At 62.2% G+C, this 18,434-nt stretch overlaps 1 protein-coding gene across 1 annotated transcript in view; it reads left to right on the forward strand.

The window, feature by feature from the left end:
* EFNA2 (ephrin A2) overlaps positions 1-17,768 on the forward strand; it is a 49,604-nt gene extending 31,836 nt beyond the window's left edge. Inside the window, exons 2-4 of the mRNA XM_050910597.1 lie at positions 11,408-11,697; positions 14,858-14,923; positions 16,510-17,768. Of these exons, the coding sequence (XP_050766554.1) occupies positions 11,408-11,697; positions 14,858-14,923; positions 16,510-16,631 (478 nt within the window). The 3' untranslated portion in view covers positions 16,632-17,768. The remainder of the gene's footprint in view (positions 1-11,407; positions 11,698-14,857; positions 14,924-16,509) is intronic.
* The last annotated feature ends 666 nt before the right edge of the window (positions 17,769-18,434 follow it).

The following is an 18,434-nucleotide window of genomic DNA, read 5'->3' on the forward strand; positions in this document are numbered from 1 at the left end:
GTCCACCCGGCTCGTTCGTGCTGTACTTGGTCATCGCGGAGCAGCCAGCTCCCATCTAATCAGCACTTGTGTTAAAAGCTCTGCCTTGTCTGGTCGGATTTGGTCCCAGACACGTGTGGTGCTACAAGCTCCGGCTTCCCTCGTAACGAGGCATCTGGGTGGGAAGGGATCTCCGAGGCAGAAGGGAAAATCCGCGGCAGGTTCCCAATCCTGTGCACGGCAAAACGCAGCCTGGAGCCCGGCACAGGGCCGGGGAGGTGAAGCAGCCCTGGCTCTTTCCTGAAAAGCTTCTCGTTTTTTGAACTCCTTTGCTTTTTTCTTTTTTTCCTTGAAAATACTTGAAAGACCATGTTTCTTCCCCCTCCACTTTTTCTAGCAGCTCTCCGTTACTCTGCCCGCCCTGGCCCTGTTACGCCGTGGTCCCCGTGCAGTGCAGGGGGAGGAATGATGCCCAAGTTTGGCTTTTCATTTTCTTTGCGCAACTTTGCAAAAAGTGGGGTGGGGGGGGGAGAATAAACTTGGTCTTTCAAGCATCAAGAGCAGTTTTGCTTTGGGGTGCCCGTGAGTACCCTTGGGGGTGGCCCTGCAGATGGGGTACCAGCCCTGCAATGGGGTACCGACACTGCAATGGGGTACCGGGACTGCAGTGGGGAACTGGTACTGGCTGCCCGCGAGTGCCGGCGAGGATCGATTTGTACACGAAAACCCCTGAGAAGAGTTATTCCATCCAGGTCACTTTATCACTTGCCTGGTACACCCAGAGCCAGCCGGCATGATTCTGCCTCCGAATTAATCTGTGTGGCTGAGGGCACATCTTGTAAGATAAGTGTGTCGTCTGGAGAGTATTTGAGAGGGGAGAGCGGCTGAGTGCTTCCTCGCCGAACGGCGATGGGACGTGCTGGGCACCGGGTAGGCTCTGCCGTAGGACCACTCTCCGCAGCGGGAGGGAGGCTGGGGCTGCTTCGGCTACGTTTTCAACACCGGTTTGGGGGGAAACCTCTCCGACGTGCCGTGTGTCCAGGGAGCGGCTGCCGGTTCGGCAGGCTGGCTCTTGCATTTAAACAAATTTTGTTTTCTTCTCTGTTATAAAGCTTACCCTTAGCCCGGGGGAGTGGGGATTGCTGCTCTTTTTCTAGATCTGCAAACAGGCTGAAATAATAGCTCGGGGTGTACCCATTTATCTCTGTGTCTATCTCATCGTGCATCCCATCTCATCCCACTCTGTCACCCGGTCCTGTAATATCTCAGCATCTCCCTAAAGCAAAAGATGACAATAAAGTGTAAATGGGGAGTGTTGGCTCTGGAGCATAATGATGGCAATTTAGATGCCAGCCGTAATTTCCCCGCCGTTGCCCCAGGTAACAGGAGCCGTTGTCTCCTGTGGGAGCGCGGCCGAGCCGGGACGAGGTTACCTCCGCTCTCCCGCGTCTGATCGCTGCCGTGGGATTTTCTGTCATTTACATTAACAGGAGGGAAAGGGAAATATCCATAAATGAAGGAGTGAGCCTCAGCAGGGCCAGGCTGAAGCAGCCTGGGGGGCTGCTGCTCCCCAGTCCCGGCTGGGCCAGCACCGGTCCTTGACCAGTGGCATCGCCGGTGCCAGCCCGCACCGGCTCAAGGGGTGCCAGGGCTGGGGAAAGCACTCACTGGCTGGCAAGTGGCAGTTCTGCATGGGAATTTGCATACATTACCCACAATGCCCTGCCCTCCCCAGTACGCCTGGGAGGCTGCATGTGCCGACTTGTCCTCCCGCTGCGTGCTCCAGCTTGCCGTAACTGTGTGGTGCCGGTGCGGGCAAGCTGGTGGCCTCTGCGGCACCCCCAGAAAGTTGGAGAAAAGCAGTTTTTAGAAGGAGCAAGTTTGGGGTTCGCAGCAGAGCTGGCCCTGCGCCACGGGCACGGTGCTCGCCAGGGAACCGCCTGTGCCGTGAAACCACCGCTCGGTGAAACCACTGCTCGGTGCTGCAAACCGGTGCCCGGTGCAGAGGCGCACAGCCCACAGCTGCCAGGTTTTTAAGGATGAAAAAATAACGGCGGCCTGGTTCTCAGGGTCCTTCCCCACCAGGGTGTGCATCCTTCAGATGCTGGGTGGAAGAACACACTAATGATGAATCCATTAATGATTTACCGATGCCGGAGCGCGCTGTCCCTGCGGGCTGCACGGGATGCGGCTGGGGGTGACTCAGGGAGGCTGATGCCGAAGCCAAGCCGGGGCATGCCGGGCCGGCCCTGGTGACTAAAGAGGCAAGCATGTGTCGGGAGAGGCTCGTGGGGGCATGTCGGAGCAGGCAGGGTCGGGCAGCCCATGCATGCTGCCCTGTGCCAGCTACTGCCGGGGAGAATGGGTGCCAAGGGGGCTCAGTGGGCTGCCGGGGGCCCTTGGGGCTCACCCCATGCTAAGCCGGTCGTATGTCCCACCACCGGCCTGGCAGCTCTCGGCACGGTTCGGTCTCTGCTTTGGGTGATGGGGGCACGCGGTGCTGCTCATCCCTGTCCCCATCCCCGTCGTGCAGCTACCGGCCACGGCTGCGCCGGGGCTGTCAAACGGCATTAAGCCCAAACTAACCTCCCATCCGTGGGAGCCGTCACCATCATTCCAGATAACTGTAATCGAGCTGCTGAATATGTAGCTGGCCTCAGAGTTTTGTAGTTGAGATAAATATTGATATTAAAGCTGTCAGGGCTGGCGAAGTGATGCTGACACCCGCTCCGCCGGTATCTTGCCACCTGACCGGTCAGCTCCCGCCGGCCATGGCTCTGCACGGCGCCAGCTCCCACTGGCAGCCCTGGGGGGCTCACCCTGTCCCGCTGCTCCCCAAAGAGAGGGGACTGTTTCCCAGAGCACTGGCCGGGTTGGTGGCTCGCCACCGCCGGCCGAAGCAAAGGGACAACCCCGGGCTCTCAGCTTCAGGATGGCACCCGCGGTCCTGAGCTGAAATGGTCCCCACGTCCCTCTCTCCACGCCTGCCCCGACCCTGGGGGTTCGGGGAGCTCCTGCACACCCTGTGGCAGCGATCAGGAGGACCAACAACCCCCTGGGTTGGGGACGTTTCCAGGTGACGCGGTTGCAGCCGGGACCAGCGCGCTCCCGGGGCTTCCCGGCTGGAAAGCTCCTGGAGAGCTCGTGGTTTGTCGTTGCTTAGGGAAAAAAAGGGTCCCTGGGTGGGGGGGCAGCGGGCGATGGGTGCTGCAGCCCATGGGGTGGCACCTGCAGCCCAGCTGGCCCAGCAAAGCAGCCGCTGGTGGCCACGGGGCTCAAACATTTGGGGAATCCAAAAGTAAATGTAATTCTGCCGCTGCTGTCCCTGCCGGATTTCGCTTGGTGCCACCTTTCCTGCTCTGCCAGGCTGGCTGCTCACCTGTCACGGCATGCAGCGAGGTGGAGACGGGCGGTGAGAGCTGAGCACGGACTCTCCCATCCCCAGGGAAAAGAAAAGAAAAGGAAAGGAGAAAGAAAAGGAAAAAGGAAAGGAAAAAGGAAAGGAAAGGAGAAAAACATAACGAGCATCCCTAAACCACCCCCTGCCCCTCCACCGCCCGGCTGGGTCATGAGGAGCCCTCGTGCCCATCGCCCCGCGCCGGTGCCCGTCCCTTCGCCCGCCCTGCCACGCTCCCGCTCGCTCCTTCTTTATTTTTTTAATTAGCTGATTCGCTATCTGGCGCCAAAGTGTGTTTCCAACCACGGCACTCAGGAAACCTCATTAACACAGATGAAAAGGAGCTTTTAATGATTTATAAAGGTGCAGCAGTTTGGAGAAATTAAATAATTTAGGTGGTGTGTGTACGGCGGGTCCCTCAGGACCACATTACAGGCGTACCATGAGCCGCAGCCCGAGACGCGCTTCCCCGCTCTGCCCCGCCGCGGCGGCGCTGGGGACGCTGCCGGAGCGCGCACGGCGCTGCACGGCCCCGCCGGGACTGGGGCTCATCACCGCCTCCGTTCTGCGGGGCTGGGAGAGATGAGGCTGAGGACGGGGTGGCTCCTGCCGTAACCCCGAGCATCATCTCATGCCTGCAAGCACCGGGGCTTGGCCGGGTTGGGATGGCTGGGATCCTCTGGCACAGCCCGGCGGAGATTTGGGAAGCGGCGGGTGCTGGTGCCACTGCTGAGGTGGCCGCGCTCACTCCCCAGCCATGCAAAACATTTTACCAACAGGGTTAAAATAAACCTGGGCACTGGCGGGGCGGTGGGATGAGGCGGAGGGGATGCCCGACCCCGCTGGACCGATGCCGGATGGACTCAGGTGTCCGGGCGCATCCGGCTCCGGCTCCATCCCCTCCTGGACCCCGCAAGTGGCTTTTGCCTCTTTTGCCCTGAGTGCCACGACTGCTCTTGAGCGGGCAAAACAAATCTGCCTCCATGACACTGGGACCAACACGTGGCCAAAATCCCCCGATGACCCCGTCCGGCTCCCGCCGCTCGTGCGCGGCGCTGCCTTCAGCAATCCCGTGGGACAGCGCTCGGCTCTGCGGCGCGGCAGTGCCGCCTGTCCAAGGAGAAAGAGAAACAGATGGGAAAAACAGCTTAAACGTTCCCGGCGTGAAGTCCATTGCCGGCTACGGACATGCCAGGAACCAGCCGAGCAACAGGATTAATGGAGAAAAGAGCCGTAACGCTGCTGAAAGGAGTCGGGCGGGCGTCTCCTCCCGGGGGGGGGGCCATTCCCCGCCGCCCTCCAGCGCCGAGGAGCCGCTTTGTGCCTATTTCCCGGGGGGGGGGGACCACGGCGGAGGCTGGCGGGGGGCTGGCGTTGGCTGCTCCGCAGCTGAATTTTCATCAGGTTGTGTTTAAAAGACAGCGAGAGGGTGGCGGGCGAGGTTGGGGGCTGGTTTCGGGGCGGGGGGGGGGGGGGGCCTGCTGTGTTTTATTTTGCTCTGTAATAGGCTTATTACTCCTGATCACGCTGTGACTATTTGAATGAAGGAGATTTCAGGAGATGAAAGCCTAAGGGAGATTCTAAGTATCTCAGTGCCTGGCCCCGCAAGGACGGGTGCCCTTGGAGGTGGGGACCCCCTGCACCTGGGACCCGGGCACCGGCAGCACCCTGCCCCAAACCCCCTCCTCGCCTTGCTGCCCCCGCTGCCGCCAGCCCCTTCCAGCCCCTCGCTCCTCCGATGGTTACAAACCTCCTAATTTCCAGCCTCAATTTATTCATGGCCGGTTTATACCCATTTGTTTATGTGCCAACACTGTTCTTCAGCTTAAATAGCTCTTTTCCATCCATAATATCCCCCCCCCCCCCCCCCGTATTTCAGCGAGCGCAATCATATCTCTTTTCAAGCTGTTCAGGAAAGAAAAATCTGAATTATTTAACCCTTGGGACACTGGCTGGTCTTGCAGGGTGTAGCAAGACCGAGAGACAAATAAGCTTTGTTCCCGTGCTGGGTCACTGCCCTTGTTTGGGAGTTTTGGGGGGATGCTGCGGCTACCCAGAGGGGAAACTGAGGCACGGGCTGCAGAAGCGGGGACCGGGACCATGGTCGGGGTCTCGTGACACCCAGACCCGGGGCTGGGAGAGCCACGGGGCTTTGGGCGCGGGCAGGGTTTGCTCTCCCGGTTGGCTCTGCCCCGCGGGGGCCGGGGTCTCGGGCTGAGGATGCCTCCGGCGCACAGGTTTGCAGGACAGGCTCTCGGAAGGGTGTTTCCCCTCCACGGTGAATATCCGAGAGGTGAAAACTTCGGAAGCCAACAGGCTCCCGGCATGGAGATGCCACCCTGCCCGGCGTGGCGTGGGCAGGGTTTGGGTGCCACCACAGCACGGGAGGGGAGGGCAGCGGAGCTGCTTCACCAGCTCCAATATTTTATTCCAGGCAATTTCACTCCAATGGATTCCCGCTCTTGTCATGCAAAGGGGCAGGCACGTGACAGCACCGGGAAAGTTATCAATTAAATGCAAACCAAGATGGAGCCAGGGGAGAGCAGGGCAGCTGCCAGCAGCACCAGGCTCGGCGGGTGGTGGGTCCCAGCACCGGGACCTCAGGGTGCTGGAGGGTGGGAGCGTGGCACAGCCACCCCCGGCTCTGCAGTGCTGCTGTCTGGCAGGAGCTGTGGCCGTCCCAAGGAGGGTGTGCTGGGGAGGCCATGGGTTGTCCCTGGGGGGTTTCCACCACGCTGCCGGCAGAGCCCCTGTGCATGGGGGGCAGCGGAGGAGCCGTGAGCCCACCGAGCAGCCTGCCTGTCCCCTGCCCTGCCGGCAGAGCAGGCCCGGCTGTCAGGCAGCGCTAACAGTAACGAATGCCCCTAATGAAGCACCCAATTAGCCAGGATCCCAGCCTTAATGGTAGCTGACAGAGCTGAAAGCTGCGAGTAGTCAATTGTCAAGTGTAACATCCCGCCGGGGTGAGGCGGGGAGGCTGCTCCATCCGTCTCTGTCAGGGAAAAACAAAGCTCCCGCGTTAACCCCTTTGGCGGTGGGCGAGCTCTGTGCCCATCAGCGGGGCTCCAGTGGCCGTGGTGGACCGTGGCATCAGCCCCAGTGATGGCATCGGCCCCATCCCATGGCGTCATCCCTGGTGATGGCATCAGCCCCGTCCCATGGCATCAGCCCTGGTGATGGCATCGGCCCCGTCCGATGGTGTGCATCACCCTGGCCGTGCCGTTGACCCGGCATCTGTCCTAGAGGGGTGGGGGCTGCCCTGTGCCCAATACTGGCGTGACCCCCGGGCACCCCACCAGCCCCGTGCAGCCCGGCATCCTCCTTCTATTTTTCTGTGCATCGCGGGGCATGAAGACAAGGCAGCCGAAGCTGCTGCCAGCCCTGCCCGTGGGGTGGGCTCCCACCCTCACGGGCAAAACCACCCTGTCCCTGCTGAGCTCTCCAGCATCGGGCGGGGGCTGGCCGGGGAGCAGGGGGACCCCCCCAGCCTCTCCTGGCAAAGCCGTCCCGTGGCGAGGGGCCGCTCCGTGCCGGACGTGTGCAGCTTGTGGAGGCACAGCATGGTGGACGCTGCTGTTGGCCGCCGAGTAGCTGCGGTGAGCCTCGGGGTGCAGCCCTGCCGCCGGCACGTCCTCCGGAGCATGGCCATGGTTTCTGTTTTCCCGAGCGGTTAAGCGCGAGCTGCTGAGGGGACGGTCATTACCCCGTAGCTGCTGGATGGAGAATAACCCGGCTGCCTCCCGCAGCCCCAGGACCGTGGCGGGGGGACCTGCCCTGGCTCCATGGCTGGGGGGACGCGGGGTCCCTGCTGCCAAGAGGGGCCGGGGCTGCGCGTTTCCAGGCAGACTAACAGAAACCTGGATTTGCTCAAAGCTGAGCTTTTCATTTGGCTGGAAAATGTTGTGAATTGGCATTTGTTGGTGTTCCAAAGGGGGCTCGCTCCTCTTGCTTACTGCAATTCCCAGTGGACCAAAGAGACGGGGGTTTGCCCTGAGCGGGTGTCCCCATGTCCCAGGGACTCGGGAGCTCAGTGGAGGTGGGGACAGGGCTCCTTGTCCCGCTCACCCCAGGCTGGCACCCGTGGGGAGCAGAAACCACGCACGTGTCCGAGGCGTGGGTGCGGGGACTGCAGTGTGCGCCAGCCCAAGTGGTGCGTGCCCAGCGTGGAGCGGTGCGTGCCAGACCGGAGCGGGATGTGCCGGGCACAGGGCTCTGCCCGGGTGCCGGCTGCAGCTCCCGGAGGGCCCCCGCTGCGGTTTGCAAAGCTGCGGCTCCTGCAAGCACGCCGCTGCTCACGGGGAGCGTGCCGAACCCGGGGAGCAGGAGAGGGGCTGCTGGCACCCGGCTCGGCCCCGGCCGCTCGCCCTTCCCTGCCCCGCTGAAAGGCGTGTTTTTATTTTTTCTCTTTTGAAGCAGACGAATTAGCGATGTGCCTCGTTTAGACAGTTCAAATCCCACTCATTTTAATTAGCGCGGCCTGGCAGCCCTGCTGCGGGTATTACACGGGGCGACAGCGCGCTTTCCAGGTGGCGGGTTTTTAAAATGCTGTTGACATTTTGCGAACTGAATGACTTAAACGATAACAAATTAACAGACGGCTCCGTGCGTGCGCGCGGGGCTGGCTCGGCGTGAGCCTCCGCCACGCGCCTCTGTGAGCAAATTCGGTTATCTGAGCGTGTCCGAGTGCCGGCGCCTCTCCCCGCGCGCTCGGCTGCGCCGCGCCGAGGTGTGCCCTGCGCCTCCGGCGGGTGCTCAGGTCTCTGCATGGGTGCCACTGCTTGGGGGTGGCTTTCGGGGTGCTGCATACTGGATCCATCTTCCCTCCCTGCTGCTCCGGTGTTGGGGTCCCGGCGACACCGCAGAGCCGGCTGCTCTGCCGGAGTTGGCTGTGAGTGGTTACCGCTGGGGGAACGGGGGCTTGGTGTGAGCGCTGGAGCACCCCATTACGTGGTCACATCCCAGTAACCCCCAGATCCGGGCTGTTGGTGCGGTTATTGGCCTGATGGTGCCGGAGGGCTGTAAAGCAGCCAAAGCCAGCCGGGCCGAGGCGGTGGCAGCTCCAGTCCTGCACTGAGCAGAGGTCGGTAGCGGCTCCGGATGGCCGGTGCCCAGGATGGGATGGAACAAGCATAGAGCGGCTCCATGAGCCACTGTCCTGGCACTGGGCACTCTGCCCAGCAGTGGGGTGCCCCGTGCCCAGCACAGGGGCACAAACCCCCATCTCCATGTCCCCCCATCCCCACATTCCCCCATCCCTGCATCCCCCTCCTGAGGGCATCCCTGGGGCACCTCCGAATAAGCCCCTACCCCGTGCCGGCTAGCCGGCTGCCTCCTCCCTGAGCCGCCTGTGCTGGGCTTTGCCCGGTGTGCCAAGGCAGTGGCACCCGGTGCCGTGGCATAGCCACGCTCCTGCCAAGCGGCTGCCTTGGGCCCCCGGATCACGCATGTCGCAGCATTCGGCAAAGCTGTCAGGAGGGAATATTTGATCAGGCAGAGATGTAATATTTATAGGAGGGGGTGAATCAGCAGGGGGAAATGGAGACATAAATAAAGATTCGGCGGTGAGGAAAAGCCAGGACAGAGCTGAGACAAAGTCACCCGGCGCCTGAGGACGCACGCCCTGGGGGTGGCAGCACCCCAGCCCCTGCCCACTCGCCAAACGCGGGGTCCGGGCAGCCCCGGTCCCGCCGCGGCGCTCGAGGGGACGCGGGAGGGTCCGGGCAGCCCATGGGTGTCCCACGATGGCAGACGGGGATGTCCCCTGCCCGTCCCATCCCTGTCCCACTGGGGTCGGTCTGTGCTGCGGGGGCTGCGGCCGCGGTGCGATGGCAGGGACGCCCGGTCCAGCCCTGTCCTGGACTGGGGCGCAGCGTCCCCCGGGGCCAGCTATTGCCTTGTGCCGGCCCCGGCCCCGGCTCATCCATTCGGATCCACCTGGGCACCATCTGCTGCTCCCGGCCCTGGCGAGGGGTCTGCAGGGATGGGGATGGGGATGGGGACAGGGCACTGCCCCTGCAGCCCGCTGTGGCGGGTCCCACTGTCCCTCGGCCAGCCCTGCTGGGGGGCAGCCGGCCAGGGGGTCTGCAAGCACCGCCGAGGCCGGAGCCCCCCACCCCGCATCCATCCCCACAAACCCTGTTCTTAGCTTTAAACCCGACTTGGTGCCTTGTGACCCTAAAAGCGCTGGGCTGGGCGGGAAGGTGGGCTCACGGGTGGTGGGGATGGGGACGCTGAGGGGCAGCGGGTGGGGGTGCCGGGTGGGCACGGGGGTATCTCCCGTGCTCAGTGGGGCCAGGGGGAGCCCAGGACCTGCTGCAGGCTGAGGTGCACCGTGCTGGGGGTTCCCACAGCTCCCCAGCACCCACTGCCCCCCCCCCAGTGGAGGGTGACCCCTCCTTGCAGCCCCCGCTGGCACCCGTCTCCGTCTGTGCCATTTATCAGAGCTAATCAGCTTTAATTCAGCAATTTGTCAGTCCGGCAAAGGCCCTTGGAGTTAGTTGATTTTTTTTTTTTTTTCCGAAAAATATAATTATTATTCCCCTGATAAGCGTGGGCCCTCCTGTTACAATCGCCTTTGCTTGGGCTTTAATAATGATCATTAAAATAAATAATTTTTTAAAATAAAAGGCAGAGAGAAGAGGGGGGTTTTCTTTTTTTTTTTTTTATTGTTTTGTATGCGTTTGAAAATTGTTTCCCTGTAAATCCTGGCCCTTTGTATTAATTTTACATTTTAAAATGTTACCTTGCCAGGGGCAGGGTTGGCACAACTGACTCGGGAAAGGAGAGAGAAGGAGAGGGAGAAAAACCCTTCTCCTTAATTAGTGTATTTCCCTGTGTGATCAGAGTGCTTATGAAGCAGGTAATGAGCTGGATGGGGGCTGGACGCCGCCGCTCGGCTGCTCCAGCGAGGCTGGAGGATCAGCCCCCCCGCCCCCAGCCTCCTGTCTTCGGTCCCCCCTTCCTTTTTTGGGGTGCTGGGTGCCTTTTGGGTCACCCTCTGCCACCGCCGGCGCTTCGCTGCCATCCCTGCCTGCCCCGCTGGCGCTCAGCTGCCCCGGGGATGCAGGGATGCATGCTTGGGGCGTCCCGTGTGATGAGTTTGAGCCAGTCTCAGCCCTGCTCGCAGCTGCTGGAGACTCAGGTGGGCGCAGGGGGTGTCGGGGAGCCCCAAGACGCTGCTTTGGGGTGGCTGGGGGGCCGTGCCCACTGACCCCTCCAGCTGCTGACCACCCCAGGGCTGAGCCGTGGGGATGCATGCGGAGCTGCCCCTCGGGGTCCGGGAGCGCTGGCCCTGGAGCCGTGGAGCATCCTCCATCTGTGGTCATGCCGAGGCGGGGGGCTTTCTGCTGGTGGGAGGGCCGCGCCACAGGAGCCTCAAATTAATTAGCAAAGAAAACGTGCTCGACATGGGGGCAGGGGGAAAGCCAAGCTGCCAGGTTGGCTCCTGGGGGAGCCGGTGAGTTTGGCTGGCAAGCTTCATCGGCTGCGGTGCCAGTAGCGCCGGTAGCGCCGGGGGTGTGCAACGGCCCCCCACGGGGTGCAGTTTGGGGATGGGGGGGTCGCAGGGGTTACCCCGAGGAGCCGAGGTGGGCGGCTGCCGGGTGGGAGCTGCCAGCGTGTGCCACGGAGTTCTCCAGCACCGCTAATCCCTTAATCTCTCAGATAATCAGTGCCAGAAACGCAAATTACACTGGGATTGCAGCGCACAGCTGCAGCGATGCCAACGCTTCGACGGTATCGCCGTGAATAATGATTTTTCTGTGACTTATTACCAAGTGGTGCCGGTTTATCGGGTGTAAAACAAAGAGGCTCTGGGTTAATCTTGTAGGTTAATGGGGGTGTTGGGGTGGGCAGGGGGCTGGGGTGCCGGGGAGGGGGTGATGGGGAGAGGAGAGTGGTGCAAGGCTGGGCTGGGCTGGATCTGGCCCTGGGTCATGGTCAGACCAAGGTTTTGGTGTGTCGTGGGCCGCCGGCATCCCCACGGCGGGATCCGGTGAAACGTGGTCCCACTGACGCCGGCTTCTCCCGCAGGTTTCACCGCGGGGACTACACGGTGGAGGTGAGCATCAACGACTACCTGGACATCTACTGCCCGCACTACGAGGAGCCGCTGCCCGAGCGGATGGAGCGCTACATCCTCTACATGGTCAACTACGAGGGGCACGCGTCCTGCGACCATCGGCAGAGGGGCTTCAAGCGCTGGGAGTGCAACCGGCCCGACTCCCCCAACGGGCCCCTCAAGTTTTCGGAGAAGTTCCAGCTCTTCACCCCCTTCTCGCTGGGCTTCGAGTTCAGACCTGGCCACGAGTACTACTACATCTGTGAGTAGGGGCCACCGCAGGGACGGCGGGGAGGGGGCACGTGGGGAGGGGGCACGCAGGGATCTGGCGAGTGCATCCCGGGGATGTCCCCTGCATCGCCCCGCGGTGCAGACCAGACCCGGACGCTGAGCTGCGGCTCGGTTTGCATTGGCGACCCAAAACGCTGCAAAGCCCCCAAACCCATCCGTGCCCTTGTGCTGGCAGCGCCGGCTCAAGGTGGAGATCCCGGCCGGTGCACGCTTGGTGCTGAAAGCCTTCGCCAGGGCTGAGCCACAGCCATGGGCATGGGGTGGCCATGAGAGTGACTAGGACTTTCCAGGGAGCGCGGGATGATGAGGACACTGATCTCATCCCCGTGGGACTGCCACCGGGCACCGGTAAAGGTGCTGCACCGGAGCAGTGGCTCAGCCCTTCCAGCCCCAGGCAGTGGCCTTGCGCGCTCCCGTGCTCTCCCGCATGCTCCCATGTATTCCCGTGCTCTCCTGCACGCTCCCGTGTATTCCCGTGCTCTCCCAGGCCTGTGCTCCCCTTTCTCGCCCAACAGATGAAGCCCAAGCTGGCCGACCTGCTCTGGGGGAAACTTTTTTGCAGGTGCCCAGGCACTTGGCTGCAGGATCAGGGCCCCGGGATGAAGCGGATCAGGCCCCTTGTTGAATTTTCCCTCCGGAGCATCCAGGCCCAGGGGCCAGGGCAGAGGATGGGGAGAGGAGCCGGACTGGCTTCCTCAGGAGCCCACTGGAGCCATGGAAAAATAAGCTAATGGGGCTCAGATCAGGCGCTGGGAGTCTGGCAATCAATAAGGAGTGAAAAAAAAAATAAAAAAAAGAGAGAAACCGTGACCCCCAAGCACTTGACGGTGTCACAGGGAGACAGGGACGCCTCTCTTCGCGCACAGGAGCCAGCCGGCACGCTTATCTTCCTTATTATTTCTCCCCCTTTTTCCTAAAGCATCTGTTTTCAGCCCACTTAATTTGTTCCTTTTATCTATATTAAATTACCATTTTTTCCCCCCTCTCCCTCTCCCCCTGTAAAATGTCACTCGCGAAATAACTGCATCTACAACTCTCTCTCCCCCCCCCCCTCCCCGTTTTATTTTATTTTTTTTTATTTTTAATGTCGTTAGGGAGAGATTACACAGAAGTAAATGGTGAAGCTGATCATTGCTAAACCGGTTAGAATTCATGTCATGCGGAACATTAGAAATTATGCCTCTTTGAGGAACCGTATTTAGCAGACATGAAAGAAAAGAAATTACCTCCTCCTCGAGCTCGCAAATTGGAATGCCATTAACCTCGCAAGCACGGGGACGCGCTTGTGCTCCCGGTGCCGGGTCAAGGGCACGGGCTGGCCCTGGGGATGGAGCCGGTGGACGGAGCTGCTGTGGGATGCCCGCGGTGTGGCTTGGCACGGCACGGCTTGGCTCGGCACGGCACGGCTCGGCTCGGCACGGCACGGCACGGCAGGCGCCGGGCGCAGCTCGTGTGACCTTCTCCTTCCCCGCGTGGGGTGTAGCACCAGGGAGGAAAAGAGAAGGGAAGGGTAAAAAAACCAAAACCCATGGAGTCTCTGCGGCATCCCCGGCATCTCCCCGAAGTGGCTGTGCCCAGGGGTGCCGGGGCTGCGCCCGTTCCCGTGGGAGCGCCGGTGGTGTGGGCGAGATGCTGACCTGGGTGCAGGGGCTGGATGCGACTGTCGAGGGGTCCGGGGGTGCACAGCCCCCATGGCAGGGGGGTGCTGGGGTGCACGAGGTGGGTGCGCAGCTCCGGGGTGCAGAGAGGGGTGAGGTGGAGATTGGGGGGGGCCGGGAACCCGACTGAGCTGGCAGCCCCTCTGCTGCTGCCCCGCCGTTTTATTTGGTAAAAATAAATCAAATGGGTCCTGTGGAGCAGGGGGGGGTGGCCCCCGTGTCACCATCCGTATCAGGGACCCCGCCGTGTCCCTCCCTAAGCACCGGTGGGGAGGGACGGTGGTGGCCTGGTGCCGCTGGAGGGGACCGCCTGTGCCCGGGCAGGGCTGGCCCCTTGCTGCCGTCTCTCCTGCGAGCAGCATCCCAATTCCCCCTTCTTCCAGCTGAAATTAAACTTTATTGCGAATAATGCTCTCTCCCCTTCTTTAATTCAAAAAAAAAAAAGAGAAAAGAAAATTAAATTCCTTTAAAAACATATATATAAAAATCACATTTTCTCATATTGAGAGGGGACTTCCACGAAGATAATTATTGCAATTACTCCCTTTCTCTCTCCCAATGAGTATTATTTTTATTCTGTGCCTTTATCCTCATTTTTCCTGTTCAGGGAGAGCCGTGCAGCCCTGCCTGTGCTCTTGCAGCCCTCCACAACGCAGGCGGTGGGACAAAAGCCACATGAGCCATCGTCCCCTGTCCCCAAAGGGAAGCTCCAGCTGTGCTGGGACCATCAGGGACCCTTTACTGGGCTTGGGACGGGGCAGGGGCAGCCCCAGCTCTCCCTCCCACTATAAATTCGGGCAGGCGGGGGTGTGAGGGCTCTGCTGTGGCCGGGATGCTGCGGGGCAGCTCAGTCACTGTCCGTCCGTCTGTCCGTCCACCTCCTCCAGGCTCCCCGCAGGATGCGGCCCCCCTGGCTCTGGGGGGGGCTCTCCCCAGAGCAGGCGGGTGCTGGGACCCCCAGTTTCCCTCTGCCTGAGGTGATGCCCCGGGGCGGAGCAGCCTTATGATCCACATTTCAGGCTGCTTCAGCATTTATCTGAGGTGACCCCAGGCAGGGACGCGGACCCGGCTCGTCCCTGCGGGATGTCCCCCCCTGCCGTAACAGCCGTGACGTGGGGCTCGGCAGGCAGGCTTTGCCGCTGGGGCTGCGCCGGGGCAGGGCAGCGCCCGTGGAAGCTTTTAAGGCTTGGTGACACCATGAGCTGGAAAACCCCGCGTGGGGGCTGTACCCCTCCCGGCTCGGGGCCCCCCCATCACCGGTCCTGTGCAGCGGGGCTGGATGCGGCCGCCCATCTCCCCACCCTGTCCCCGGCATCTCGGCGGTGCCGCAGGGGGTCACGGCGTGCACGGACCCTCGGGGGGTCCCTGAGGCGGGTCCCTGCCCCGAGCTGGGCTCTGCTCCGTCCCCATGGCGGGGGCTGAGCCGCCGCCCCCCTAACTCGCCCCCTTCTCTCCCCGTGTGCTTCTCTGCAGCCGCGTCCCCCCCGAACATGGTGGACAGGCCCTGCCTGAAGCTGAAGGTTTATGTTCGGCCAACAAGTAAGTGAGCCTGGGGCGGGGGGAGCCCCGCGTCCCCGGGGAGCGGTCCTGCCCCGCGGGGCGAGGGTGATGCTCTCGGTGGCTGGTGGTCCCAGGCCAGTGGGGACCATGGAGGGGGACGGGATGCCCCAGGTCCCACCCGGGTAGCACCCCGATGGGGACGGTGCCCGCAGCCCTGCCAGAGCCGTCCCGGCGGTGTCTGGACCACGGCGGGCACATCGCCTGTGTGGTGGACATTTGCCGCTGAGTTTCGGATGGGGGGGGGGGGGAAATAATAATAATCTCTGCACAGTGGCTACTTTTCAGAATCAAATAACTCAGCCATTTAAAAAAACAAATTAATAATTTTCTTCTCCTGTTAACGTGTAATTAGCAAATGGCAGCAGCTCTCCCTGGGGAAGAGTGCCTGCGAAATGTCACCATTTAAAAGGATGTCTTTCTTTTTTTTTATTTGCATGGCTTTAAAATAAAACCCAATATAATGAAACCATCTGTAAAAAATCATTCTGTTTTGTTCAGGACTAGGGCATAATAGGGGGAAAAAATCTCTCCTGATACTATTTTTCAGTATTTTAATAATATCGGGATTTTATTACACCGATGCCTTGCAGAGAGGAAGGGCTGCCTTTGTGCTGCTCAGGGAGGGGGGCTTTGCCCCGGGGGCTGCGGGGGCTCCCCAAGGGCCGTCCCGGGCTGGGCACCCCTCAATTGGGTCTGGCCCCAGGAGGAGTCCTTGAAACCTTCTCAATTGCAAGTGCCTGGCACAGGGGGACCCCGGTCTTGGCTGACCCCACAGAGGGACCCTCCAGGACAGGGGGGACGAGGGGACTGGGTGCGTGGGGGGACGGAGCATCCCCGGACAGGACCAGGCTCTGCTTTTCCTGGCTCCGGGTCCATAAAAATCCTTAATCCAGTAACAAACACAAGCGAGCCAAGCCTGTGGAGCGTGTTAACAGCGTTAGCCATTGTTTAATGTGTTCCCCCGCCCGCTCTGGGCTGCTGCCCGTCGGGGTTTGGCTGTGGGACCACTGGGCTGGTGGCGAGTGGGTGCCCCTGCCCCGCACAGCCTGGTCCATCCCCAGCCCTGGCCACGTCCGAGCCGGCCCGGCCACCGCAGCTAATCCCCCTCGCACAATGGCACCCGCCTCTGGCACACGGGGCTGTCAGGGGGCTTAGGAGGGGACGGGATGCGACGCTGCCTAATCCCATTTAGAGGGCAGGAACCGGAGCGCCCCATGGCCTCGCCCACCCTCCAGCCCTGGAGGGCACCCATGGCATCCCTGCGCTGCCCATCCCTGCGGCACGGGGCTGCCGGAGCCGCGCGTTGGTGTCTCCGCTTCAGGTCCCGGGGGTGGCGCAGGGCGGCCCGGCAGCGGCACCTTCGGGGAAGCCAGGATTTGGGGGGGGGATCGGTACCCAGCTCCTCGCTGCGGGGCGTGCTGCTGCATCAGCAGCATCCGGACCTCAGCCCCCGGGGTGCCGGGCATCACCGTCCTTCTGCCAGAGCAGGGTCTGCCCCGGAGCGTGGCCATGCTGCACAGCTCTGCTGCCGCCTCACTCCTGCCTCTCTTCCTCCTCTTCCGCAGACGATTCTCTCTACGAGTCCCCGGAGCCCATTTTCACCAGCAACAACTCCTGCTGCAGCCTCAGGGTCCCGCACGCTGTGCTCGTGGTGGTGCCGGTTGTCTGGACGCTCCTGGCCTCGTAGCACCGACACCGACGTGCCAGGGAGCGGCTCCGCGGGGAAAGAGCAGCCTGGGGACGGATCCTGGCCACCCCGAATCGCCTTCAAGCCGTGGCTCCTGCGGCAGCGGGACCGTGCCCGAGGAGGTCGCCGGCGTGGAGGGTTGGTGCTGCCGGCGAGAAGCTCGCCCGGATCCTGCCGCCGCGTGAAGTTGCCATCTTCACACGGCCACTGTGCCAGGGCATCGCACCGGGAACGGTGAAGGGCTGCCCCGCGGGACGGATCCTGGCTACGCACGCCAAAAGCTCCCGTCCCTGCGCTGCGGCTCGCTCGGCGCCGGCCCTCCCCGTTGGATGTCACTTTTTACATTTCTAGACCAAATACAGAGTCCTCGTTGGTTTGTTTTTTTTTTTAAAAGAAAAAAGATTTTTATTTTTATTTGTTGGGTTGTTTCAGTCCAGGCTTCCCCGTGTCAGACTGACCCGCACGGGGCTGGGCTCAGCCCCCTCCCGCTGAGCCCCTTGCCGGGGCGGCTGCGGCACCCTGCCTTCGCCTGGCCGCAGGCAGAGCTGCAGGCAGCACCGGTACGCCGGGAGAGACGGACGCCAGCGATGGTGCCGACAGCTCCGTTGTCGCAGACTCTTTCCCAGCCTGGCCGTTGCTCCGGCAGCAGGACGTCGCGGTGCCGGCCCCGCCACGCTTCCCCTGCCACCCCCCTGCCACAGGGGTGCGGGGATGGGGGTCCTGGACGGACACGAGCCCCCGCTGAGCGCCTGGTGGGGTGACCCCCTCCCCACCACTTGTGCCACGGATGTCACCGCTGTCCCCATGGGACTCCGGGGCGGCTCCGCGAGCGGCAAAGCAAACTGGATGCACCCGAGGGGAGCACGGGGGATGGCCGGCCGGCACAGGGGGCACTGAGGATGGCCAGCACCAGGAGCACCGGGGATGGCCGGCCGGCACAGGGAGCACCGCCGGGCGCTGGGAGCCGGCGGGCCGGGCTCGTCCAGCAGTTGGGATCGCTCCGAGGGCGTTTGGCCGGAGCCGGGGCTGGAGCCCCCGTCCGCGGCAGGGCTGATCTCGCCGGGGCAGGAGGAGCGTGCCGGCCCGGCGCTGCCCGTGGGGCAGGTTTTCCTCCCCCGCAGCCTTCTGCTCTGCACCGCGTCCCCCCCCCCGACGCCTTGGGGGTGCAAGAGCCCCCACGGGGGGGGGCCGGCGGCCGCGTGCAGGACCATCGCGGCGCTCCCCATGGTCGCCCCTTCGTCCCCCGGCTGCTGCCGGCATCCCCGGGGTTCCGGGGCTGGGCTTGGGGATTTTTTCCCTTTTCCTTCTTTCCATTAATAAGAAAAACCCACCGAAACCCCCGACCCGAGGTTGGCCCTGACCCCAGGGGTGGCAGGTCCCCAAGGAGGGGTCCCCCCGCAGCCCCGGGGCCTGACCCCTCCTCGCCTTAAATCTGGGGCTGTCCCACCTGGGGAGGGGGTCCCGTGCCCGTCCCGCAGAGCCCCCCCCCCCGCCCTGGGGGGTCGGTGGTCCCGGGGGACAATGGTGATGGGCTCGGACCCGGCTGAAGCCCCTCCTGCGGGCGCCTTTTCCGAGCGCACCCCAGACCCTTCCGGCAGCGGGGGGGCCGGCGGGGGCTCCGTCCCTGTACATACAGCGCTATACTGTGAGCGATTTTTTTTATGTATTGTTGAGAATGAATTTTATGGAAGGGTTTATCTTATTTTATTTTTATTTTCTAGACTAGGAAGCTGAAATCTCGCAATAAGCTCATCTCGACCATCCAAAAAAATACAAAAAAAAAAAAAACCAATAAAAAAATCG

The sequence above is a fragment of the Gymnogyps californianus genome, chromosome 24 (assembly GCF_018139145.2).
Source record: "Gymnogyps californianus isolate 813 chromosome 24, ASM1813914v2, whole genome shotgun sequence".
Taxonomy (NCBI): domain Eukaryota; kingdom Metazoa; phylum Chordata; class Aves; order Accipitriformes; family Cathartidae; genus Gymnogyps; species Gymnogyps californianus.